General features: G+C 36.4%; 2 protein-coding genes across 4 annotated transcripts in view; one reads left to right on the top strand and one right to left on the bottom strand.

Moving 5' to 3' along the window:
- LOC131909083 (sperm motility kinase X-like) overlaps window positions 1-26,715 on the bottom strand; it is a 263,007-nt gene that overhangs the window by 56,343 nt on the left and 179,949 nt on the right. The window lies entirely within an intron of this gene.
- LOC131907708 (low-density lipoprotein receptor-related protein 1B-like) overlaps window positions 1-26,715 on the top strand; it is a 439,135-nt gene that overhangs the window by 378,998 nt on the left and 33,422 nt on the right. Inside the window, exons 5-9 of the mRNA XM_059258828.1 lie at window positions 303-383; window positions 1,444-1,611; window positions 9,510-9,692; window positions 22,521-22,721; window positions 25,713-25,958. Of these exons, the coding sequence (XP_059114811.1) occupies window positions 303-383; window positions 1,444-1,611; window positions 9,510-9,692; window positions 22,521-22,721; window positions 25,713-25,958 (879 nt within the window). The remainder of the gene's footprint in view (window positions 1-302; window positions 384-1,443; window positions 1,612-9,509; window positions 9,693-22,520; window positions 22,722-25,712; window positions 25,959-26,715) is intronic.

The following is a 26,715-nucleotide window of genomic DNA, read 5'->3' as shown; positions in this document are numbered from 1 at the left end:
TGCTATCATTCACCAAGACAAGGTTGGCCCTGAACATGTCTTTCAGAAACTATGAGAAATCCTAATGGCACTTCATCTGATGATTCTCCTAGGCTTGTGGTGGCTGGCTGTCCCTCCTTTCAGACACTGAAGTGTGGTCACCTCATGTCTTTAAGAACTTGCAATCACTGTGTTTGTTCTTCTCCTGTCTGCTCTGCCTTTGTAAAGGACAAGAGTTCCGATCACAGTAGTAAAATGGATACAAATCAAACCAAGCACAGTCCATAAAACATTTCTCAGTGGCTCTCTTATATCCTTCACAGAATTCCCGACGTGCGAGCCGCTAACTCAGTTCGTATGCAAGAGTGGAAGATGCATCAGCAGCAAATGGCACTGTGACACTGGCAAGTACCAAGCGCTCACTGCCCAGCACTGACCAGATCGGAGCCCAGCTCTCTGGGCTGCCTGGCTTCCTCCAAAGGGAGTTTGCAAGCAAAGCTTGCAGACCCCAGCAAAGTGGCTAAGAAAAGTGGTGAGCGGGCAGCTGGCACATCACTGGGGATCAGTGTTAGGGATAATGGAGCATGATATTTGTCCCATGGGGCTTGAACAGTGCTTCATTTTCAGATATTAGTTTGGGCATAGACTAAATCTACAAAGATGAATAAAGGGAACAATTAAGGAAACGACCAGAACAATTTTAGGTTCCCGAAGCATTTATGTAACCTTGGCAGTTTAAGAATTATTAAGCAATTAGCCAGATGATCTTAGCTCTGTCACCTTGCTTTTTATGTGCAAGTAATGTTTTTCTTCCCTGTACTTAGTTGTATCATTATGCCAAGTCATTCTAAATGCAGGCAAATGAGTTATATATTAATCAATGTCATTTAGTTCCATTTAATCCATTGTCTTTGCGATGGCCAGTCCTGAGGATGAATCATTTCTAATGTGAACATACAGTTTCCATGTATGAATTCAGTCGATTAGGCAGCAGGGGAGGAATGAGCAGTAAATGGCTATGTCAGAGCATAGAGACAAAGGCACTGGGTGGAAGATACAGCTACAAGTTCTGCGGCATAGAAATGGTGGCTTCGAGTAGTAATTTCACCATAATTCTACTGCACTGTGTCACTTAACAGTCCCATAGTCACAACTTTCCTCTTAACCCTTGTGGCAGAGAGGCAGTTAGTGGGTGGTTAGTTATTCATAAACAAACTAGATTTGAAGCTGCAAAATCTAAAGTCAGTACTTTCCTTCTCTTGGTTCTGCATTTGCTATTAAACCAGAAGAGATGTAACGTCAGTATAAAATGAGACTTATTGACTGTTCCCGGGAAATGTTGGTCATGAACGTATCTTTCCTTTTCCAAAATCATAAGCAAATTCTGCACAGAAAATGTTATAAACGTAAGGAAAGAATGTTCTTCAAAGTGAGTTTTTACTAGCTTTTAGTGTTTCTCCCCAGATGATGACTACGGGGACAGGAGTGATGAGGTGGGCTGTGTTCACTCTTGCTTTGATGACCAGTTCAGATGTCCCAGTGGCCGGTGTATCCCGGGGCATTGGGCCTGTGATGGTGACAATGACTGTGGAGACTTCAGTGATGAAACACAAGTCAACTGCACCAAATCGGGTCAGTAATTTTATCAATCTCTGAAATGTCATGACAGATTGATACATAAATAAACTCTTTAGAGTGTATTATTAAATCACAAGCAAATTTTTGCTCATCATATTAACAATACACAGGAAGAACAAGATAATATTACCTTTGACCTCAATGTTTTTAATTTTTTCCTTTCTTTTCTCTGGTTTCTTACTTCAGTGGTGTCCAATACTTGGTTGATTTCTGTGCCCATTACTTTCTATATTCATTAAATGCTTTGGTACAATTGTTCTAACCTTACACAAATTTTAAAGTGTCTGAAAAAGGAAAAAGAAATATATAAAAAGATAGTTTTACTTTGATATTATACCAAATCTCTTTCCCTGAGATTGGAATTAAGCATTTAGCAATACGTCTAATTTCTCCCATTTCAGACTGATTGACTATCAAAAATGAAATGAAAGAGGGCGGAGCGTCCAGGACTGTGGTTCTTAGCAGATCTGTGATAAAGCAGACCCTGTCAATAGCATGCATTGCTTTGTAAAATATAAAATATAAACCATCAAACATATTAGTATATTAAAAACAATAGCAGAATCACAGGAAAGTGTCAGCTTTCAAAACAATAATATTGTCATCTTTATCATTTAACTGACAGTTTCTACTAAAATAACTTATTTTTATTAATTCCATAAATATTGAGTACTAAGGGCTAACTAAAATGTTTAAAATATCCATAGCATCTCTTTAAATAGGTGACATTTAAATAGGTGGACAATAAAATGCTTTTTTAAGGTGGTAGAATCTAGAGACTCATTTACACTGTGGAAGCTTAGTTTTCAAAGGCTCTCCCTAATAGATATATGTGTCTTCTCCAAACATTTGAGAACTCATGTGACTGTTAGTATCTCAAGAATTTTATTCCATGTGGTATTCTCTCTGTCATTGGAAACTGTGGCTAACTCTGCATAGCAGGTTTTTAAAAGAAGGCCCCTGGCTTTTATGTGAATTTGCCAATTGATGCATTTTTATTTGGCCTGTATTATGAGAATCATAGCAATGATCGAAAATGACTTTTCAATGTCCCTGAGCTCTGAGGCAAGGAAACATAAGTATTCGTTTTGTTGGTTGACATGATTCATAGTGGTTTTCTTTGAGGGGGGACAGAGGTGAACAAAATAGAAACTAGAAAGGAAGCAGAAAATTACTAAGAAAATTTTTCATGTGGACATTTGAATTTAATTGTCTTCAAATCAGGGGGATATTGAATTATTGATGGAGCTAATATTAAATATTATCTGTCTCTTATTCTGCATTGTGCAATAACCTCATGTCCTCTCTCCTTTTCTTTCCCATGACTCTCTTCTATCTTTCTCTCCTTTCTTCTCTCAATGTATTTATTTTGTGAGAATATGTAAAATGAAAATTCTTAATACTAAACAGGCATAGAAAATAATTGCATGGGGACATTTTTCCTTTTTAATAGGTATTTGAAGCATTTGTCTACAGGGTAATTGACACCTCATTAATGCACTGCAGTTTAACTCATTTGCCCTCCTCACAGATGTCTCTTCAGGCTTCTCATAGGGTGTGCATCTGTGGCCTGCTGGCGGTGGCCCATAATATGCTATAAAAGATAAATTGCCCCAAAGTTAAATTATTTTCACCTAGAAACAAGATCCTATCCATCTTTTCTATGTATATTTGTTGCAATTTAAAGAGACCATTGCACATTAATAAGTTTGAACAAGTATTTCAGCCTCACAAATACCCACAGCCTCTTGTAAACACTAAAGAATATTTCAAGTTGAATTATCATACAAGCAGAGACATTTGAATTTTGCTTTGTTTTGTTTTTTGAGACCGGGATTCTTTGTGTAACCACGTTGTCTCTCCTGGAACTCACTGTGCAGACCAGGATGCCTTTGAACTCATAGAGATCTGCCTGCCTCTGCCTTACTAGTGCTGGGATTAAAGTCTTGAGTCACCACTGCCCCGCTGAGACATTTCAATGTTAATAGCCTTAGTTTTTCACAGCAACTCAGTTTTCCCACATATTACTATAAAGGCCAGACTGTCAGTACGACCTTCTTATGTGGTAGAACACTAAGGAAATGATTGAGATAATCTATATGATTCGTGGACATATTTCAGGAAGCCTTAGAGAATTGACTCAGTTTTAGTTTTAAGGTGTAAACTATACAAGGATTCTATAACAAAATATGCTGCGTGATGAGGAGTGGGCACAGCAATTGAGTAAAGATGACATTTAAGATGGCTTCAGGACAAAAAAATTCCTTTATTTTCATCCTCTATTATTTTGATTATACATTCTGGCACAGAAGTTATGAAATATAATATTGAGATATCATGTGGAAGTTATTATCTTGTATACTTTTATCTATAGACTAGGTAGTGACAAGGTAGAAATTTGATATAATTAGTCACATAGTTCTGTTTCAAAACCTGCTGTGGAAGAAAGAGCAGGAGTTTCTGGCTTGAGTTTAAAAGACTAGCTGTCAAAGCTCATTAAATTCCTCAAATAATTGCTCAGCACTTTGCTGTGCACTTCCTGGAAGACAGAGCATATGGTGCAGCCCCTCTTGACTCAAGTTCTTTTCAAAGGAGTAGAACAGTTCACAATCAGAGTATTTCATATAGAATCTCTATTTCATAAAATTCTTATTCAGTTTGTGTTTTCTCAGGCATCACATTCAGAAAGGAAGTATTTCCATGGCCATGGTGGGTTTTTCATAACAATGTGATTTGCAACTCCAACAGAACAGTTCTCTTCTGTGTTAATGAGCATCTATCCCTTTGTCTCTGAATTTTATTTTGTTAGGGTTTCTCATTTTATAACTTCCTATAGTCAAAGAGCACAGTGTCTTCATAAGGCTTTGTTGTTACACACACACACACACACACAGAGAGAGAGAGAGAGAGAGAGTGAGAGAGAGAGAGAGAGTCAATTTTGTCGTGGAAAATCATTCACAAGACTTCAATCTTTCTTTGATGTGATTCAATTGAACTTTGTGTTTTGCTTGGTCCTATTTCTTCTACTGTAACCATGACCTTTGTATGTTTGTTGTTTTCGGTTGTCCTAGGTGAATAGTTTTGTTTTGTTTAGTTTTTTTTTCTTCCATGGTGATCCAGATTTCCTGGGCATTTTGTGTTAAGACTTTTTTGGCTTTAGTGTTTTCTTTGATTGATGAATGTATTTCCTCTATTATATCCCCCACGCCAGAGGTTCTCTCTTCCACCTCTTGTATTCTATTGGTTATGCTTGCATCTGTAGTTTCTGTTTGTTTACTCAGATGTTCTATTTCCATCTATTTCCATCATTTCCTCGGTTTGATCTTCTTCATTGTTTCTATTTCAATTTTCAGGTCTTGAACTGCTTCCTTCACATGTTTAATTGCTTTTTTTGGTTTTCTTGGCTTTCTTTAAGGGATTTGTTGATTTCTTCCAATTTTTTGTTTGTCTTTTCCTCAATTTCTTTAAGGAAATTTTTCATTTCATCTTTAAAGGCCTCTATCATCTTCCTAAATTTATTTTTAAAGTTGCTTTTTTCTGTTTCTTCTATGTTGTGATGTTCAGGTCTTGCTGTTGTAGAACCACTAGTTTCTAGTGGTGCCATATTGTTCTTTATGCTGTTTTATGTATTTTTGCAATGGCATCTACCCATCTCTTCCTCCAATAGGTACAAGAGTTGCCTGTGTCTGAGGGAGCTGTTCTTGGTCCACTCTGTGCTGGCTGTGCCTATGTTTCAGGAACTGCTCTTGGTCCTTCCTATCAGAGCTCTTGGTCCCCTTGGTCTAATCAGAGCTCTTGGTCCAATCAGAGCAGTTGGATTCTATGTCTCAGGGAGCTTCTGACATCTCAGGTGGATGGGTGGGTATGGGGCAGGAAGTGGGTCTTGTAGAATGCAGGGTCTGGTCTGATGGGAGGTGTTGGTGGAGATGCTTGCCCTCAGGAGTCTTCTCTGCTGGCCTGCACCTGGGGCAATGATGGGTCTAGGGTTGTTTTATTTTTTTGTTTGTTTTGTTTTGTTTTTATAACTGGCTGGACTCAGAACTTAGTATAGGGGAAGTTTTTGAGAGACAAAGCATGGCCGTTTACTGTGTACCAAAAGGTTCATACCCAAATGTGGTTTACAAGTGTTTTATTTACTTCCTGATTGCTGTGACAAAGCACCTTGACCAAAGAGACTTATAGAATGAGTTTATTGGGGGCTCACAGTTTCAGAGGGTGAATCCATGACCATCATGGCAAGTAGCAGGCAGGCAACAGGCAGGCAGGTGTAGCACCTCAGGAGTAACTAAGAGCACAAGGGAGAGAGAGAGAGAGAGAGAGAGAGAGAGAGAGAGAGAGAGAGAGAGAGAGAGAGAGAGAGAGAGAGAACACTAAATGAGAATGGTGTGGGCTTTTAAAAACTCAAAGTCCACCCCCAGTGACACACTTTCTCCAAAAAGGCCACACTTCCTAATCCTTCTCAAACAGTTTCACCAACTGGGTGTGAAGCATTCAAACATATGAGCCTAGGAGGGTCATTCTCATTTAAGCTACCACAACAGATAAAGATATACTGTCAAAGTGAGATCCATCTTTTCTTACAAGTATACAACCATGTATGTGAAATAGTAAAATAAGGACTCTGGATATTCTTGATATGCATAAATACAAATACATAAAATAATTTTGATTTCACTTCGACAATTTAATTTATTTAAATTATGTAACATTCTACTGATGCCTTTTTCAAAATCTCACCTTTATTTCACCCTTTTGGTTGGTATAAGACACTGCTAATACCTTTACATGGTTATTTCTCTGTTAGTCTCCTCTGAAAATATTTTAAAGTTGCCATCCAATAATTTAGCATATTTATAATAGAAGAGGTGACAGGTTTTTTCCAAGTTTGTATTTCACCTACACTTTGCAGTTTTTCCTAAAAGCAATTTAATATTTTTCAAATATTTGCATTCTACATTTTAAAGGGACATTTAAGATGGCTCGGCTCACCTTCCTCCAGGACCATCGAGGCCTCTGCTCATCCAGGTCTGGGGGGCTCGTCAACAGGGCGGTCTCCTCCCAGCGATGGCCCAGTGTTCCTGCGCAGACCCGCCGCCTCAGGCTGCAGAGGCCGGGAAGGGCCGAGCTGGGCCTTCGGGTGGCCGTCGTTCTTTCCGCCGTGCCCGCCGGCAGCTGGAGAAGTCCTCGAAGGCCTGGCTGGGGCATCTCCACGGCCCGTCCTGGAGAGCAGGGCCCAGTGGAGTCGAGGAGGCCATGCGCAGAGGTCGCCGCCATCGAGGAGCTTCGTCGGCGGGGGAAAGGGTAGCTGCAGGATCGCGGTCGGCCGGGCTGGTGGCTGCTGTCAGGGCTCAGGTTCCTGGGGTCCGCAGGACGGAGACCAGGCTGTTCCCGGGCCCCCCGGGCTCACCCCGCACAGGCCGGAGGCCGCGGGGTCCGGAGGAAGGAGGCCGCACTCCCTAGCTCGCCCCGCTCTCCGCCGGAACTGACTTGGCAGTTCTCCCTCTTTCTATATTTTTTTTGCTGGCTGGCCACCAGGTGAGGGAGTAACCCCAGGAAAGCTAAACTGTCTGAGGCAATATAGAGTTTACAGATCTTTTCATTAAAAAACTAACTTCTCCCGTGACCTTATAGAAGAGTAAAATAAATGTTAAATTTTATTAGAAAAAACAGACTGAATTTTAGTAAATTAAATATAAAAGGAAATGAGTTTTCATATTCTTCTTGATTTCTGTATGAACCAATTTCATTTTATCTTTGAGCCTCTTCATAACCAAAGCCCTTCTAGAATGGTGTCTTCAAAATGGTATGGTGATAAAGAGGGCAGAGAAGTCACTGCTGCAGATGTTATCACTGATATTTATTATCTACGTGCCTTTTTGAAAATTAATGTTTTGTGTTTTTCTAAGAACTGTCATTTAGTCAATTATTTGTTTTGTTTAACAAAGTAAAAGAAGCAGATGAATGATTCATTTCCATACAGGGCTTTATCCAGCCCGCCATAGTTACTGTGCAGTATAGTGTTGGGACTCCGTAATGGAGCATGGGAGACATAATGGGTAGGAGTAAAACAAAGGTTGAAAAACGTGGAAAGTATTATCTTTTCTTGAGAGTCAAAAGTGCTGAGTAGCTTATAGGTTGAGGGGAGCATTTGATATTTAATGACATAAACTATTACATATAAGTCCAGTTTCATAAAACTGTAATACTTAACCATGAGATTTCTTAATAGAAGATACAGTTTATTTTGGCTGTTTTGTTTTTCATAGAAATTCAGTCTCTCATAAAGCCAAAGACAATATTAGGTAAAGTGTGTACAAGAAGGTAGTGGATGCTGGGGAGAATAATGAGACATAGAGCAGGATTCGCACATGAAAAATGTATGTCCGAGCATACTTAAGGGAACTGTTCTGCCATGCTAGGTTGACTCTCCATGCTACACTGAATTTACCATTCCTAAGTTTGTAAATGACTATAATTTAATTGTTTGTAGTAACCTTTAGATGTTACAATAGCCTACAGAGTTTAGATTAGTAAAGTTACAAAAAAGTAGGAAAAAATCTATAGAGGAAATCCCATCTGTATTTAAATGTGGAGACTGGAATCCCTGTTCTGTACTACCTTGACTATTGTCCTTGCTTTACCAGACACTTTTCTTGCCTCTGCACTGTTAACATTTACTCCTCCAGCAATTCTTTGGAAGCCACACCAAGCCTTCCCTAGTCTTAATTAATTCACTTGAAAATTCTTAAATAAAACAAAAAAACCTTACCCATTTATACCACAAGGGGAAGCAACAGCAAACACTATAGTTAAAATACTTATTTACAAACATCAAATGTGGTCCTCACAGTAGCACTTCCAGGTGGGCAAAAGAACATCTGAAGGTACTGGTAGTAGCTTTAGTGACATCAGAATTTTGGTCTTAAGTGAGTCGATTACTAAAATCCTCACTTTAGATCATTAACAAGCCAAGAAATTAAGTAGGTGAGTAATTGTCAGCATAGGCAAATTAAATGATCTTTGCAGATATGCAATTAATTCATTACATTAAAACTTCAGTCGCAAATACATGTGAATATATTTATTTTAGAACAGTGCTGGGGAATATTGGTTAATATACTCATGATATTAACTATTTTGAAACTTTAAAAAATTGATTATACTTGCATTGTTCAGTTGTTATAGTGTAAGATATGTCTATGCCCTGGTGTTTATATTCCCTTATTCTTCGTGATACTTAATTTACATTTTATCAACAGGCTGGACAGTAGTGTATCTGGGTGTTATATGCACTACTTTCAGTAACAGAATTTGAACACATACTATGTTATTAAATTCACCCCTAAAATTTTCTGTTGTGATTGTAGAAATGAAATCTTGCATCTTGGAGCTGTTTTCCTTATTGTGTATGTTTCTTTGCTTTCAAATTCTCGGTTACTATTTTCTAAAGGTTTTCTTAGTCACAAAGTGCTTATTATTTCATTGGTTGTTTTTTTTTTCTTGGTAATTTGAAAGAAGTTACTCCAGGAATGTCAAAAATCAAGCAAAATCTCAATAGAAGATTTTGTTTACATGACTTGGAGAAAGTGCTTCAAAGACAGTATCTGAAGGTACTAATTAAGACAACAGTCAGACATCCACACAATCTCTTTACTCATTTAGCTAAACCTTTAGGAAATCTGCCAGAGACAGCAAATATTTCTTCTTTTAATTACTAATGTTTGTAAAGTAGATTTGAAATGCTTGAGCGTTTCATAGCTGTTACAGTAAAATATATAATTTCTCTAGTATAATAATGTTACCCAAAGAGATTATTATTTTAAAAATGACAGTAAAATCACAATTTCTCTCCTATCTTGCCCCCATTTTCTCCTTCCTCATTTAAAATTAAGACGTTCACTCTCCGGCTGGCTGCACTGGGAATGAATTTCAGTGCCGCCCTGATGGAAACTGCATCCCGGATCTGTGGCGCTGTGATGGAGAAAAAGATTGTGAAGATGGCAGTGACGAAAAGGGCTGTAACGGGACCGTCCGACTGTGTGACCACAAAACCAAGTTTTCCTGCAGGAGTGCAGGTGAGCACCGTGAACACCCAGGGAGCAGAACCCGTCAGCGCAGGCTCCATCTGTAGCTCATCTCTGAAAAGCATTCTTCGTCTTTGGTAGATAAGCTCACATTATCTGTGTAATACTAGTAAGGTATCTGTCAGAAGCATTATGGGTCAGACACCATCCTATCAATGTTTTCTTTATGAACTCATGGAGGAAACAGAAGTATTTAACTTGCTAAGAATTACGGAGACTGAATAGCAGAATTAAAACCTGACATCAGTGTATTTGGGTTCAGAATCTGTAATTGAATCTCAGGGTCAAAGAGGCATGTGCTAGACCACACTCAGTAATTCTGTAGATAAAATCCTCCCCAAATGCCAGTTGGGAGAGTGGGAAACACATGTTAATTTACATCTACTTTCCTAGATTTCATTGCCATCGCTTGGCTCCTGCTAAGTGTTTGCCATTTGAATCTGATTATTTTAAGAGTCATTGGCTATACTGTTATTTTCCATAAAGGTGTCTTTATGACATTTCCAGTTTTTCTTACTTACAGAGAGTTCCTCTTGAGATCCCACTGACTTATTTCTCTTTCCATGCCAGATGGTGAGATAAAGTTAAGGAAAGAATGAATGCATTATATTTTATTTAGCTGTGAAATCAACCATTGAAAGAATTTCCGATAGGTTTCATAATATCATTTCCTGTGGGTTTCACAATATATTCTTGAGTCACCCTAGAATTTCTCTCTATTGCTTGTGGGTGGCTTAACCATGAACTTTCAGCTTTCCTCTTTTTTTCTGTATTCCAAGCAAGAAAGGGAGTAGAACAGCTGTCTGCGTACAAAATGGGAAGGTTGTGGCTGATGGCCTTTTGAAGACAATGAGCCTTGTGTTTCTTCCCCAGGCATGCCACATTTATCACACTGAAACACTGAAATCAAAAGAAATATTTGCTTTATCACAGTTGTATAAAAATAGATTCTCCTATGGCCTATTCGTGTTGAAGATGCCATGATTCCCAGCTAGTAACTCTCCAAACAATATTTCTTTATATATTATTTTTTATTTTTATGTTTTTGAGAATTTTTTATATGAGTACTGGATTTATATAATCCCCTCAACTCTCTTTCCAATCTGTCTTATGATCTTCAACTCCAACCATTTCAAATTAATGACCTCTTTATTCTTTAATTGTTACCATTGTTAATTGTGTCTCTTAATGTGTATAACCTATATAAATACAACCTGCTGGGTCTATATATTGTTACTCACATATATATAATTTTAGAGCTGAGCATTTGGTACAGGATAATCAATTAGGGACTTTGGCCCTGAATCTCCCATTTTTAGCACTCATTAATTACCTGTAGCTCTTCATCTAGGGAAGGGGCAGTGTGAAATTTCCTCCATCCGCATTGGAATATCAAGTGGTGTTGACATTATACTGGTTTTGTTTAGGCAGCCATATTGTTAAGATTTTATAGGTCCAGCCCACACAAAGGATATGTGGCCCAAACAAAGCCTGTAGTTTGGACGTGGTCCTGGCAGATTATACTCAGGCTAGCTGATGAGTTTGGGTATATACACAGGATTTGCAATAGAGACAAAACCCAAGGATTGAGATCCAACAATATTTTTCATAATTTTGTGACCCTTTAACTGTTACATGTTAAAAAAAAACTGATTTGATGAATATTAGTTAGAAAAAATAGATTTTTAGGCTCAGAAATTATTTTTGGAGTATTAAAAAATTTACAGATGACTTTTTATCGAATATATGAATGAAGGTCTTCTTAAACAACTTTTATTCAACAAACTAATTCTGGTGCTAAGGAGCCAATTTCTAGACTCAGATCAATTAACATAATTCAAAGCAATCTCATGGCTGACATATGGTCATAGTAGTCTTTCATATGCATAGGAATTAGACACTGGAAAATGTGTGAAAGCCAGACATAAACTGATGTGGAGTAAACCAAAGTTTAAATTAGTTGAGCGTGCTATTTAAATTTAGAAAACTTAGATGTGACTCATAAGTTAAGCTGTTATTTCTCCATAAAGAATGATAAAGTTGAGCATCATAAATAATAGTAATAGCAGCTCAGAAAAGAAGGAATGGCTGAGCAAAGTGTGGCCAATGGCTTTAACAGTGAAGTTGACTATGAGGTCTAAGATTCTATAGATCAGTACATTAACTAATACAACCAACTGTGCACTTCCAAGTAGCTGATAGAGAGAATGTTAAATTTCCCCAACTCAAAATAATTATTAGGTTTGTAGTATTGAATATGCCACTTAGTATAATCTGCACATTAAGAATTGTATATATGTATTAAAATAGAGTGCTATATTCCCTAAATACATATAATTCGTGTGCATCTATTTTCAAAATTGTTAATAATTTGTGAAAGAGCATCATCCAGACCAGTGCTGGCCTTGCAAGTATGAAGACCTGACTTAGAGTCTGGGAACCCAAGGAAAAAATTATAAACGTGATGGCACACAATTGCAATCCAGTACTGAGGAGATAGAGATGGGCAGATACCTGCCTTGCTTTGCTTACATGGTGAGTTACAAGTCAATGAGAGACAATGCCTTCTTTAAAAGATGGATTTGGGCTGAGAAATGACATCTAAGGTTATTTGACTTATACACACACACACATACACACACACACACACACACACACACTACAAATTATTTAAAAAGAGCTAAATAGCAGTGTAAATTTTTAGCTATAAAGTCAGTAAAAATGGTTTTAAGTTACATAAACAGAAAATAGACATAAAAATATAAATAATAAATGAGGCAACTAGGAAAACTGAATCAAAAGTTTCATTGTACTGTGTCTGATGCTCCAGTGCAGCAGTCAGTGAAGTCTGCAATTAGCATGTACAAACAGCTTCCTATGGTTATAATTTAATTAAAAACTCAAATATAAGGAAGATGGCGGGCAATTATCAAAACACTGCATTTGTAGTGCTGCTATTATGAGATTTGGATTATATCTTTAATATGTTTACATTAAAGATGTTTATAGCCAGTTTGTCCAAGAGCATCAAAATTTAATGTGTAAAGGTAGGGTTATGAAGCAGAATGATGCCTCCTTTTGAGAAAGCAGTGAAGGAGGTGATAATTTACCCACCCTGTGCCTAAAACATAATCTGTCCCTTAGATGCAACATTACAAAGTGTATTAAGATTTGGAATTCATAAGGCACAACTCCACATTAATATTGACTATATAGACCTTTATGAACATTAGTAACACTAAAATGAATTACACACACATGCACACACACACACACACACACACACACACACACACTGATTTAAAGTATGCGTACAATTATTGTTCTTTTGAATTTTCTATTTATTTACTTAAATTATTGGTTTTACAAATTAAAAGACCTCAGTGAACTTTTCAAATTGTTCACTTCAGAGTTCATTGTTATTTTTAAAAATGTCTGAAATATCAGAACATTTAAAATTTCTAAGGTAATAAATTTATATTTGTTGATTATAATGGGCTCTGTCTGCATAAACTGCCACCAATTAGTTTTTTAAATCTATATCCACTCAGAGCTTTTAGTTCTAAGAACGAAGTGAGAGGAAAAACTGAACTAAAATATAATGCAACTATCAATATTTCAGAGCATCTTATCTCAGAGGACCAGTATCCTGTCACCTCAGGTCTCTCAAACCAGGACCTGTTAATAGCACTGATTCTATAAATATCAAATTGGGTGGGGAGGGGGAAATCCAAATGTTCATCATGTGGAAAAGCCATTCTTCAGGTTGGAAACAAGATTTAAATCCCAAAGTGATGTCAAGATTGTGGATAAAAAATGCTCCCCAGGTGGGAAAAGAATGTGAAATTGACTCTGCCTTCTGGTTTTGAGGAGGTTACATAAAAAAAAAAAAATTAAAAAGATGTGTACCATGTACAAAGACATTCAGTACAGTTTATTTGTTTTCCAGGTAAAAATATGGAAGCACTGGATTCCCAATCAGTAGGGGAACTACTAGATAATTACAGTGCAGCCACATAGTGAATTTTTGTTATTCTTTATCACATTAGAGGAAAAAAAATGATGTGTCTCAGTTAAGGTTTCTATTGCTGTGAGGAGACACTATGATCACAGCAACACTTAGGAAGGAAGACATTTAATGGAGTGGCTTATAGTTCAGAGGTTCAGTCCATTGTCATCATGGTGGCACATGGCAAAGGGCAGGTGGACATGATACTGCAGAGGTAACTGAGAGTTCTTAATCTTGACTTACAGGCAAAAGAAAGTGATCTGTCTCAATGGGTGTGGCTTGAGCATATATGAGACCTCAAAGCCTGCCTCTAGAGTGACACACTTCCTCCAATAAGACCATACCTACTCCAACAAGGCCACACCTCCTAAAATGCCACTCCCAATGAGTTTATGGGGGCTAATTACATTCAGATTACCACAACCAGCAATACTTGTTTGCTGCTAAAAGGGCAAAGAAGTCAGAGATGGGTAAATACTGACTTATTAAAAGATGAAACATGTCAGCAGTAACCTAGAATGTCAAATACTGAGCTGGCTCAAGCTGGATGCTTGACCAGGTTACGCATGCAAACTAGTAGAAGAGGACATATTCTCAGCTCTTATAAAGCTATCCCATGTGGAGCTGGGGACTGAGGCCAGGCTCACTACTTGAAGCCAGAAACTAGAAAGGCAATCTGCATACTTTTGAAAGGAAAACTGGTATCTACATATGTGTGTAGTTTTACACACACATACACACACACACACACACACACACACACACACACACACACACACTCTTGTTTACAGCACTTGGTAGCTGTTGCCTGGGCTAGTGACCTCTCTGAAATTACGTATTTAAAAAAAAAAGGAAAAACAAGGTCGTGGCAGGTCAAGGAAGATGACATGTTTTCTAATTAGAAGTAATAAAAATATAACAATGTCTGGGGATAAAATCCTACAAAAAGCAAACATGCATTTCTGAATAGAGAATGCTGGAAACTGGGGATGGGGTGAAGTACAAGCAGTGACATTTAAAGATGGACATATGTGAACAGATGGAAAAAAGCACAAAGCACAGTAGTCTTTGATGATTAAATGCCTGTTATTTCCACTATGATCAACATTTTACACCAGTTTGTTTTTCTTTTTCTTTTTAATTTTTTTAATTTTAGACTATTTTTCATCCCTAATCAGTGAGCTTGATATAAAAAGAAAAACAACAAAATCTCAAATGACTATGAAGGCAAATGAAAATATATAAACAATAGGGTACTCCCTCAAGAGTTTGTAGCTCTCATGTCCATATATTCATCAATAGCTAGCTAAACATGTAATGCACAATAAATATTTTCTAATTCAGAGTGAATCTCAGAACTGTCAGAGCACACTGAAAACATTTGCAACAGAAATGGCAAGTCAGATAGCAGTGTTATAAATGTATTATAAATGTATCATCTAACACATTGGTTTGTCTCAAATATTCTTTTCTCTTCATCTTAATATTCTTTGTGTGTGAGGGAGAGTATTTCTGTATGCATTCATGTGTATAAATTTAGGTGTATTGCAAAGGTTAGAGGAGAAACTTGGCTGTCTGTCTGTCCTTGCCTTAGACTTTGTTTGAGACACAGTTTTTTGTTCTCTGCTGTGTATTCCAGGCTCTCTGGGCCATTAGATTCTGGGGATTTTCCTGTCTCTGTTTACCTTCTCCCTACAGGATACCCGGGATACAGATATTCACACTCGCCTTTGACCTTGGTTCTACAGCTTCAAACTCAGAACTTCACACCTGTACAGCAAGCATTCTTCGCATTGAGCCACATTCTAATATTCTTTTTTAATACTAAAGTATTTTAATTTATTTTCTGTTTGCGGGCATACATATACATACCATGGCTCCATGTATAGTTCACAAGTGAGGAATCTATTCTCTCCTTCCACTGTCTGGGCCCCAGTGATTGAACTCAGGATCTCAGGCTTGGCAGCAAGCACCTTAACTCTCTGAGCTATCTTGCTAGCCTTCATATTCTTAATATTAGTTATTGAGTTTTTTCTAGAAGACAAAGGTTCCTTTAATAACATGAATTAACTTTCATAAAGATTCTAGCCCTATGTGGTGGCATATACCTTTAATCTGAGTATTTGGCAGGCACAGGCAGCTGATTTCTGTGAATTTAAGGCTAGTATGGTCTACATAGTGAGTTCCAGGCCAGATATGGCTATAAAACAAAACAAAATGAACAAACTTACAACAAAACAAAACAAAAAAAGATACACATTAGTGAAGTGGGACACAAAAAGTCCCTCATAGTCTTTGCATTTTGATGAATTTTTTTTAATGTAAATAATGTTTTCATACTATATATCCTGGCCAAAATTTCCCCTCTCCCTACTCCTCCCAGTTTCTCCCCACCTCTCTTACCACTCATTTCCACAACCTTCCTGTCTCTCCTTTAAAACAACAAGCATCTTAGGAATAATAATAAAATAAAACAAGAAAAATCCAAAATAAACAAATTGGAATATGACAAAAACAACCATCTAAGAAAAAGAGCCAAGAAGGCACAAGAAATGCACATAGGCACAAAGACACACACATTCACACCTGCAGAAATCCCATAAAAACCCACAACCAGAAGTTCTCAATAAAAAAAAAATGGTCAAAACTTTTAATAGAGAAGAAAAACTGAAGAAGAGATACTTGGTTATTTCAAAACAGTAACTTATTTTGTATAGTCAGAAATACATGTAACTTTCATTGAGATATTGACTTTATGATGGTATTTAGTATGGATTGTATTTTACACAAGCATACAACTCAACAAAGTCCTCCTGATGCTTGATCATGTATGTGACAGTGTGTGATTGTACTAGATGCCAATGTTCCAACTGGTTGGGTTTGTTGTTTTTCAGCTTTGTTGTTTCTATTTGGTCAATTTAGTTTTCTTGACTTGAAGTAAAAATGTACAATTACCATAATAAAGTCTTGCACTATAGTTATCAGGTTAAAAAAATACAAATAAATCAGAAAATAGAACTCTACTTCTTAACTATCATCTATTACTACTTTTGCCCACTCTAAGAAAGTATTTGTAAATGGCAAGGTTTTGCTTCTTTGAGTGTTACTTCAACACATTTTCAAACTTTTATTTCACAGATAAGGGGAGAACTTTGGAATATTTTGGGGTGTTTAATTTTTATAACATTGGATATTTATTAATCATTCCAAAGTATTAATAACTTCTCTAGCACATCTGACCAATATTAATTTGTGTTTGTTTTGTTGGTACCAGTGTGGTCCATGTCTTAGCATCCTCTATTTGAAGGTGGCAGCATCTCAGAGTATCTCAGAGTATTTGGTTGTCCAAAACTTCATGTCCAGTGACTTCAACAGATGGTGATCCATCTTGATCCAAATTGAATAAAAAGCAGCATTCTTTGAATGTATTTACTGAGGCTATTTGCTTTGGAGTTTCTTTAATTAATAATTATAAATTAAAAATTTCTTGAAACTTACAAGTTAGGTCTACTCTACCTATATTTTTGTTAGAATTAAAGATGAAAAAAAAACAAGACATAAATAAGGACTTCAGTTTCAGACTCCCCCTAAACTGTGAAAGGAGGGGAATTTTTTAAACTTGAAAGGTGGACCTAGGCTCTAGGCTCTGTCCTAACATTAATTCATATTTCTCATGATGTACAATAGAACTTTGGAGACAATCTTGTGAATATGATTTATTTACCTTCACAGGTAGAGTCTCCATTAGTAATAGCATGTAGATTCACTGTTATTTTGATGATAAAAGATCAATAGTGATTTGTAGATATGGTTGTTCTACTGCTGGTCTGGAGTCCATGGCGAGAATGTCAGGATGCATTGATTGGTGTTGCCTAATGAGAGGGGAAGTGTTACCTTGATTCACACCTCAAAGGAGGAAACCACCCCATTCTTGAAATCCCCTGTCATGGTGTTAAACTTGCAGATGACTCTACACAATTTATTCTTTTAACTAGACGATTCCATATTTCAGAGAACAACTGTGTGCTATGCATGTATCTAGTCTTCTGATTTGGATTGTAACTTCCTCATTGGAGGTGACAGAGTCTATGTATTTTGTTTCATGGTGTTTTGTTTTGTTTTCTGAAGCCTCTGTGAAAGAGTAACTCACAAAACATCTGGATGTACAGGTTGTATAATTGTCTGTTCAGTCTGCTGGACTTTGGGGCAGGTGTACAAGCATATCGTCATCATCATTTTTAAAACCAATCCACATTCTACAGAAAGGTTATATAGATGTAAGACAGAGGAAGATAGTACAACACAGAAGTATTTTTCAGTCTACCTTGCTCTGCCCTGTGTTGTTGGTGCCTAACTCTTACTTGGCATGGGCAATCACCTTTATCTAATTTTCTGTACAGTCTTCTAGAGAGATTTCCCTCTGTAGCTATGGGTTCTGAGATTCATGGAATAAGCTGACTACTAACTAAAAATATTTGAAAAAATATTGTGTCTATACTAAATATGTATTTAATATATATTTCACATCATTATTCCCCAAAGTAATATTTACAAATATTTATTTAACATTTACACTGTATTAAATTTGGGTTTCATAAGTAATCCAGTGACATGGGCATATTATAGGCAAATACTACACCTATTTAATATAAAGGACTTACAAATTGCCAACTTGGGATCTGTAGAATTTCCTGGAACCAATCTCTTGAGGACACCAAGGCATACATATACATACACTAACGCATTTATGGAAATGAAATCATACATAGTCATACATATGTGAATCCTTTTAATGTATAAGGAAGCCCACACCTGTTTGGTTAACATCTTTTTAAATTGATGTCTTATAAGATGGTTTCTTAGTATGCTGTGTTCATTTTCTTTCACTGAATTCACTATTACAGTATATTATGCTGCAATCCTGGTTACTTTCTTAGGATGAGAATTTGAATTTCTGACAGTCTTTCCATAACAAGCAAAACACCGATATACACCACTGCATGCAGTAATTTCAAAATTAGGTTGCTTGTTTTAAAGATTTGATGAGTTTTGTATTCGCACACTTTTTAAAAACTTTGTCCTACAAGGACATTACTCCAATGTACAGTCCTTCAACATTTGATGGATTTCATGCACCCTTCTCAAATCTATGTACTTGCCCAACATTTTGATCTTGACTTGCCTAATAGAAAAGAAATGGCATCAAACTAACATTTAGTTAATATTTTAAATTTCAAGAGCTGTTAAACACTCTATATTTATATTATTTCATTAAAATGTTGTACACATGTTAGAATATTGATCTTACCCTACCAGTTTGACAAAACTCTCTGTATGTTAGATAAATATGCCCAGTAATATTTGTATAGTTTTTACTGAAATTTATGATCTGTACATATTAATGGAACTCTGTATGCTGTTCCAACATATGCATCAAATGCGCACTGATCTATCAAGCCCCCTCCTCCTTTGACAACTTCTAGTAATGACTATTCTACATTCTGATAGACCTTTTGTTTATTTGTTTAACACTACATGTGAGAAAGAACATGTACCATTAGATTTATGTACGTGATTCATTTCCCTTAACATAATTCCTTCGAGTTCCATCCACATTGCTAGAAGTGAAAGAAATTTTATTCTCCTTTAATACTGACTAACATTCAATTGCACACGCACGTGTGTGTATGTTTATGTATGTGTGTGTGTGTGTGTGTGTTTGTGTGTGTGTGTATGGAAGTCTACACAAAAAATATAGTTTATTCATCTACTAATGGGCACATGGGCCTACTTCACTTTTTATCTGTTATGAAAATTATCACAATATACATGACAAGTAGTTATCTGTTTAGTAAATTGATATTATTTCCTTTAGATATATAGCCAGAAGAGGGGCTGTGGCACATCTACCTTGAGTTATTTTAAAGAAACTTCAATATTAGTTTTCAAAACATTTATATTAGCAACAACAGTGTATATGAGTTCCCTTTTTGTCACATCCTGGTCAACATTTATTTTTAAATTTTAAAATAGTTTGTTATTTTTTTTATTTATTATTTGTAGGTGTGTGCATACACATACACCGCAGTGCATGTGGGAAGGTCAGAGGACAATATGTAAGAGTTGTTTCTCTCCTTCTACAATATGTCCTGGCATTGAACTCATATCAAGTCAGGCAGTCAACATCTTTACCCACTGAGCCATCTCATCTGGTTGAATTTGGTATTTTTAATGTTACTTTTTACATCCATTTAATTAGAATAAGATGGTGACTCCTAGCTTTAACTTACATTTTCCTAGTGATTAATAATATTTAACAAATTTGAAATTTTTTTTTGTGATTTGTAGTTTTTCTTGGAAAATTGAAATTCACCCATTTTGTAAAGCAGCATTACTTATTTTTTTGTTTTGTTTTTGCTAAGCTTGGGAATTTCCTTCTTCATCATGTATATTAATCTTTGGTCAGATGGCAATAGTTGTCTTCACTTTGCCTCTCACTTGTTTTGTGAGTGTGTGTGTGTGTGTGTGTGTGTGTGTGTACGTGTGTGTAGAATATACTTGCTGTAGTGCCTTCTGGTACCATACAGGTTAGCTAAAACAACGAGAATACTTTGTAGTCAATACCAACATGATTTATCTGTATCTTGTGATGAGTGTGTGGTGTCTTCAGCAATAATATCTTTACATGGAGTTCTGGTGGGCAATCGAGAACAACAGCAATAACTTATATTGTGTTAGAGGTCCCTGGGACACATCTACTGACACCATGAGATGCATCCCATAGCTGAAATCCTATGGCAATGTAGGAAGAGCATTATACCCAGTTAAACCCACAGATTGAAAGATCCAGCTATGAGTGAGAATATGTAGCATTTATATTTCTCAGACTGGGCTACCTCAGTCAATATGTTTTCAGTTCTATTTACCTGATGATTTCATAATTTCTTTTTTCTTTACAGTAGAATAAAATTCCATTGAATATGGATATCACATTTTCATTATCTATTTATTAATTGATGGAGATTTGGGTTGTATCTAACGCCTAGCTATCAAGAGTAGAGAAGCTATGAATATGGGTTTGCATGTGTCTTTGTAATAGGAAATGAAGTTGTTTGGGTGTATGCCCAGGTTTGGTATAGGTGGGTCATGTGGCATATCTATTTCTAGTTTTTTTGAGGAGTCCCCACACTGATTTCTAAGAGCCTGTGGCAGTTTACCCTTCCACCAATAGCACATGAGGTTCCTCTATTCCTCATATCCTAAGCAGCATTTGTCACAACTAATTTTCTTAATCTTAGCCATTCTGACTGGGGTAAGATGAAATATCAAAGTAGTTTTAAGTTGCTATTCCCTAATGGCTAAGGATGGTGAACATTGTTTAAATGTTTCATAGACATTTTATTTTTTTTTTCTTGTGAGAACCCTCCACTCATTTCAAGGCCTACTTTTTGATTCAATTGTTTTCTGGCAGTTTAGGCTTTTATGTTATTTGTATATTCTGGACACTAATCCACTGTTAGACATACAGTATATGCTTTTGGTTTTGTTTTCATATTCTGTAGGCCTCCCCTTCAGTTGATTAGCAGTTTCCTTTGCAATACAGAAGTATTTTAATTTCATCAGGTCCCATTGGTCTATTGTTGGTCCTGTTTCCTAGGTGACCAGAGTCCTATATAAAAACCTAGAGCCTAAAATGTATTTCCTATTATTTTTTTCTAAGTTTCAGTTTCGAGTATAACATGGAGAATTCTTTTGTTTCACTTTTTGTTTGTTTATTTATTTATTTATTTATTTATTTATTTATTTATTTATTTATTTAAAACAGTGTTTCTCTGTGTAACAGCCCTGGTCCTGGAGCTCAATTTGTAGACCAAGCTAGACTTGAACTCATAGAGATCTGTCTGCCTCTGCCTCCCCAGTGCTGGGATCAAAGATGTGCACCACAAAACCTGGCTCCTAATATTGAATTTTTCATGTGTTCTAAATCAATTTCTGTACATGATGAAAGAGAATGATCAAGTTTCATTCTTCTACATGTAGATGGCAAATTTTCTTAGCAACAGTTGTTTCAAATATTTTTCTCCTGTGTGTCTTGTTTGTTTGATTTTTTTTCATCTTTTTCAAAATTCAGGTGTCTGTTGACGCATGAATTAATACTGGGTCCTCAAGTCTTCTGCAATGATCAACGAATCTGTTTTTGTGTTGAGTCCAAGCTGCTTTTGCTACTTTGGTTTTATAGAAACCTGAAATCAGGGCTGGCAGTTCTTCACAGAGTGTTGTCTTTGGTGCTCAGGCTTACATTTGTTATCCAGGGCTGACATTCTTTTATGAAGCAACTTTCATAATCATTTCAAGACAAATAGGTAAAAAGTGTTGAAGTGCTAAGGTTCCATGTATAATTAAAATGCCACTCTTCCTAAAATAAAGCATCTGCCTAAAATTCAGCTTGGGTCATAACTAATAGTCTTTGCCTGAATTTAAGATTGTGAAATCACTGGCATAAAGAGTGTCCTTCTAAAGTGGACTTCTGAAGTTATTATACACTTGGAACCATCCACAGAATCCCTTTTTATTGAACAATACAGGAGATAATCTGAAACTGAGGAAAACACCAATGCTCACACTCTAAGAGCAGTTACAAGCAGGGAAAGGGTATCCTAATGCTATCATGAAAACAAACTCTCAAACGATCCGCAAATAGATTTCTTACTAATAGCAAGTAATTCTGTCTCTGACAGAAATGATACTGACCATTTATTACTGGGATCCAATTACAAAATTCAAATGCATTTTCTTTTAATTCTCTTAAGGGAGATGCATCAACAATGCCTGGGTCTGTGATAGAGATGTTGATTGTGAGGATCAATCTGATGAAGAAGACTGTGACAGTTTCTTGTGTGGACCACCCAAGTACCCTTGTGCTAATGACACCTCCGTGTGCCTGCAGCCAGAGAAACTCTGCAATGGGAGAAGGGACTGTCCAGATGGGTCAGATGAAGGCGACCTTTGCGGTATGCTTGTTCTGTCCCATTTCCTTCTCTCCAGATATTGGACCCTTGCAGTGTACTCACATCTACTTATGATCATTATACTCATTCATTCCATTTATTCCCTTCAAATGAGACTTTTTGCATTAAAACTTATATATAACTTTTAGGCACTAAATGGCCTTTTAAAATAAGAAGATTTGATCCAGAATTTCTGAAAACAACAGAAAAGGAAAACTAGATTATGCATTACCAGTTCCATAGCTCAGCAAGGGTTACATCTCTAACTCCTGACAATTCCACAGTTGAGCAATTACTGACGGGAGTCATTAAGAACAGAGAAGCCTTCTCACTGCTGACCTGTAGGGTGCAGTTCCCCACCACTATGTGGATGTTGAATAGTCTTCAAACCTTACAGAAGAAACTCTGTTTTTGTTTGTTACCGCAAAAGGGAGAAGCTGGATAATGAGGCAGACTGTTGCTATGCTGCTGTGTCTGTTTTGAAGTCTGTGTAGAACAGTTTCCCTGAGTATGCTTAACTGGTTAAAACAATCAATGCAACAAACTCTAAAAGAACTTGGAATAACTATCTCCCATGTCAAACAATAAATCTAAAGGAAAATAGGTTTTCCATTCTGAGGAGATCAGAGACTTATCATGTAGAAGATTTAGGGATTTAGGTATGTTTGCTAAACAATACTGAAGGAGGCATTTGTAAAAAGTCTAAAGAATGATAAGAACAAGTAGCCCCCTGGAGCTATAAGTGATAATGGCTAGGAAAGGATGACTAAATTTATTAATCCAAGGAGTGAAAGGCTAGGCTTGGCCCTGGAGTTGTGTTTGTATGCAACTGAGCATCAGTAGTATATTTGTATTGTGTGAAAATTGTTGTCACTCCATTTTAAAAGGTACGTAATAAAGCAACATTTCTTTCAAAGATTCTATAATTCTACAAGATTATCTTTTAATAGTAAAACATTTTACATACCAACTACAGATCCCCCTCTCATCCCTCCTTCCACTCCCCCACCCCAACTAAACCCCCAACTCATCCCTCATCTCCTCTTCCAAAAGGGTAAGTTATCCCATGTGGGGGATGGAAAAGCCTGGTACATTCAGTTGAGGCAGAACTCAGCCCTTCCCCCGCCTCAAAGGTGAGAAAAGTTAAAGAACTGGCAATGCATTGTCTGAGAGAATACTGATGTTTAACTTGTACACTGTTTTAGATTTCAAGGTGAGTTTTGTTTCCACTGAACTATTTTGTTAAACCCACAGAAGGCATCAGACATTCTTAGAGCTAAGATAAAAGTGATATTTGAAATAAACTAAAAACATTGTGAAAACTTCTTCCTTTTTATTTTATGTTATTTTTTTAACCTGTTGTGCACAATGGCATTTCTTTACAGTAATTCTCTTGAAAAAGAGTGTCAATGAAATTAAAATAGGGAAAATATTTTAAAATGGCTACAATTATTTAGTGATTATGGTTACTGGAGAACAAGCATATTTGGAAATAAATCTATTTTTCCTCACAAAAGAATACCTACTATGAAGTGAATTCTTAAAGAATAATGGCTAAGAGAATTATATTCCTTTTCTTACTACTACAACTGTTTTAATAATGATGAATAGTATGGAAAAAGGTAAACCATCAGAAAACTTTAAAATATAGGAATCTTTTATGAATGTCTTGCATTTCGGCCCATTTTTTACAAGAAATATACTAGCAGCACCAGGAAATATTATATTATACCTGTATATATTACTACAATTTGTCTATCGTTACACAATAGTCCTTTTAGCACTTGCCTGAACAAGAACAACTAGATCAGTTTTGAGAAACTTTTTTTTTTGAAGTGTCTATTTTGCGTGATTTCTGTTGTTCTTTTGTTTTGTTTTAATATACAGTCTCACTGTGCAGAGCTGGCCAGCCTCAAACTCCCTGTGTAGCCCAGGTTGGCCTCATACTCACAGAGATCTGCCTGCTTCCATGTCTCTAATGCAGGGATTAGAGGCATTCACACCCAGCTCAAACATTTTTCCTGAGGAAATGTGGAGAAGCTCCTGCCTGTCTGCTGTGTACTTGTGTACTTGTTGCCTCTTTAGGAACTGTAGGATACTCTAGGGAACCGTAGGGGACAGTAGAGTTGTAAAAAAAAAAAAAAGAAAGAAAAAAAACTATCTCAGTCAAGAGCATGACATTTTCCCACACTGGCCCAAATTTTAGAAGTTATATCCTATTTTTAAACTTTAATTTTAATAATAAGATATCTTAATTGCCTATTCAACATCAGGCTGATAAACATAATTAGAAGTATTCTATATCTCTCTAGAACCTAAAATTTTGTGATTAAAAGAATAATAAATGTATGTATATATATATATATATATGTATATATATAAAGTTAAATACAAATGGCATGAAGGAATCAGTCACTTTCTTTAGCAATTATGTGTATTATTCATATGGTTGCTCATTACTTGTGCCAAAATTCAGGTGTAAATTTGTTTGTGTATTATGTGTTACATTTCCATGACCTCATTGAATTAATCATAACAACCAATATATAGGGCATGAGGCACAAAGAAAACTACTTGTCATTATGATGTTAATTAGATATGAACATATATGTGTTTATTTATAGTCTTTAAATACTGAAATAATCAATGTCTGTGTCTCCTTTGAAGACATCTACAATTGATTTTGCACTGCTTCTGAAAGGTTGAAGGTAACTTTCCCAGTTTTAACAAAAGTATGGAACTCTATTTATGGGCAAATGTAAGCTATATTACAAATTTAGTATAAATGAAAATTTATATTCCCAATTCTTATCATTTAGAAATAAATCTGACATTGCATTATTTCAAGCAGCATTTATAGTCCAGTGACTGTGGGGAGATTGTCTTATATTGGGTACAAAATCCCCGACTCTAATTTCATACCTGGAGAATTCAATCAGTGACTAGTATGGCATAAGACAAACAATATGACTGAAAACATCTGCCCTTTGACAGATGAATGTTCTCTGAACAATGGAGGTTGTAGCAACCACTGTTCTGTTGTTCCTGGAAGAGGAATTGTCTGCTCCTGCCCAGAAGGACATCAGCTCAAGAAAGACAACAGAACCTGTGAAATCGTGGACTACTGTGCTTCCCACCAGAGGTGCAGCCAAGTGTGTGGGCAGCACAAGGACATGGTCAAGTGCTCCTGTTACAAAGGCTGGACACTGGGTACAGATGGGGAAAGCTGCACCAGTGTGGGTGAGTAGATACTGCAAACCATGAAAACAAACCCCCAAACACCTTGAAAACTTTTAATGGAAGGATTCCATTTATTCTCTATATAGCCTTTAAAAGTTATGTCACTTTTAAGCTGTTCCAATACCTCTGGAAAAGATGTGTTATAACATACCTTCCAATTATAGTTCTCTGACCCTTAGCCATCTGATCACTACCACTCTTCTAACCGGTGATCATCACAATTAACTTCTCAGAGCATGTTTTATGGATAACACATCACACATTCGAAATTGTACATAATGATGAATTTTTGTCATCACTGAAATCTTATTGAGTCCCCATGACACAGGTCTATGGATAGAACTAAAGAGGTTCCTGAAATTTGTTGAAGAAATTAACCTCCAGAGGAGAGAAGGGATCTCTTTCATTTTATTAATGTAGGCTTCAGATCACCTAACCTAAAACCAACCAGAATAATTTGTATATAACACAAAGGATAGACAGATAGAAAGATAGACACACAGAGAGAGAGAGAGAGAGAGATAAACAGATAGATAGACAGATGATAGGTAGATAGGAGATAGATAGATAGATAGATAGATAGATAGATAGATAGATAGATAGACAGACAATAGGTAGATAGAAGTTTACACATATTTCAAAATATCATTTATATTCAGACTTTGAATATGACTGTTAATTCAAAATAGTCACTAAGAATGGTATGAGCTGCTAACTGTTGGGCTTTAAATGTAAAATTCCTTCTTTCTTGCCCTTC

Source organism: Peromyscus eremicus, chromosome 4, assembly GCF_949786415.1.
Source record: "Peromyscus eremicus chromosome 4, PerEre_H2_v1, whole genome shotgun sequence".
Lineage (NCBI taxonomy): Eukaryota > Metazoa > Chordata > Mammalia > Rodentia > Cricetidae > Peromyscus > Peromyscus eremicus.
The sequence above is the reverse complement of the archived record's forward strand: the minus strand, read 5'-3'. Positions and strand labels throughout refer to the sequence as shown.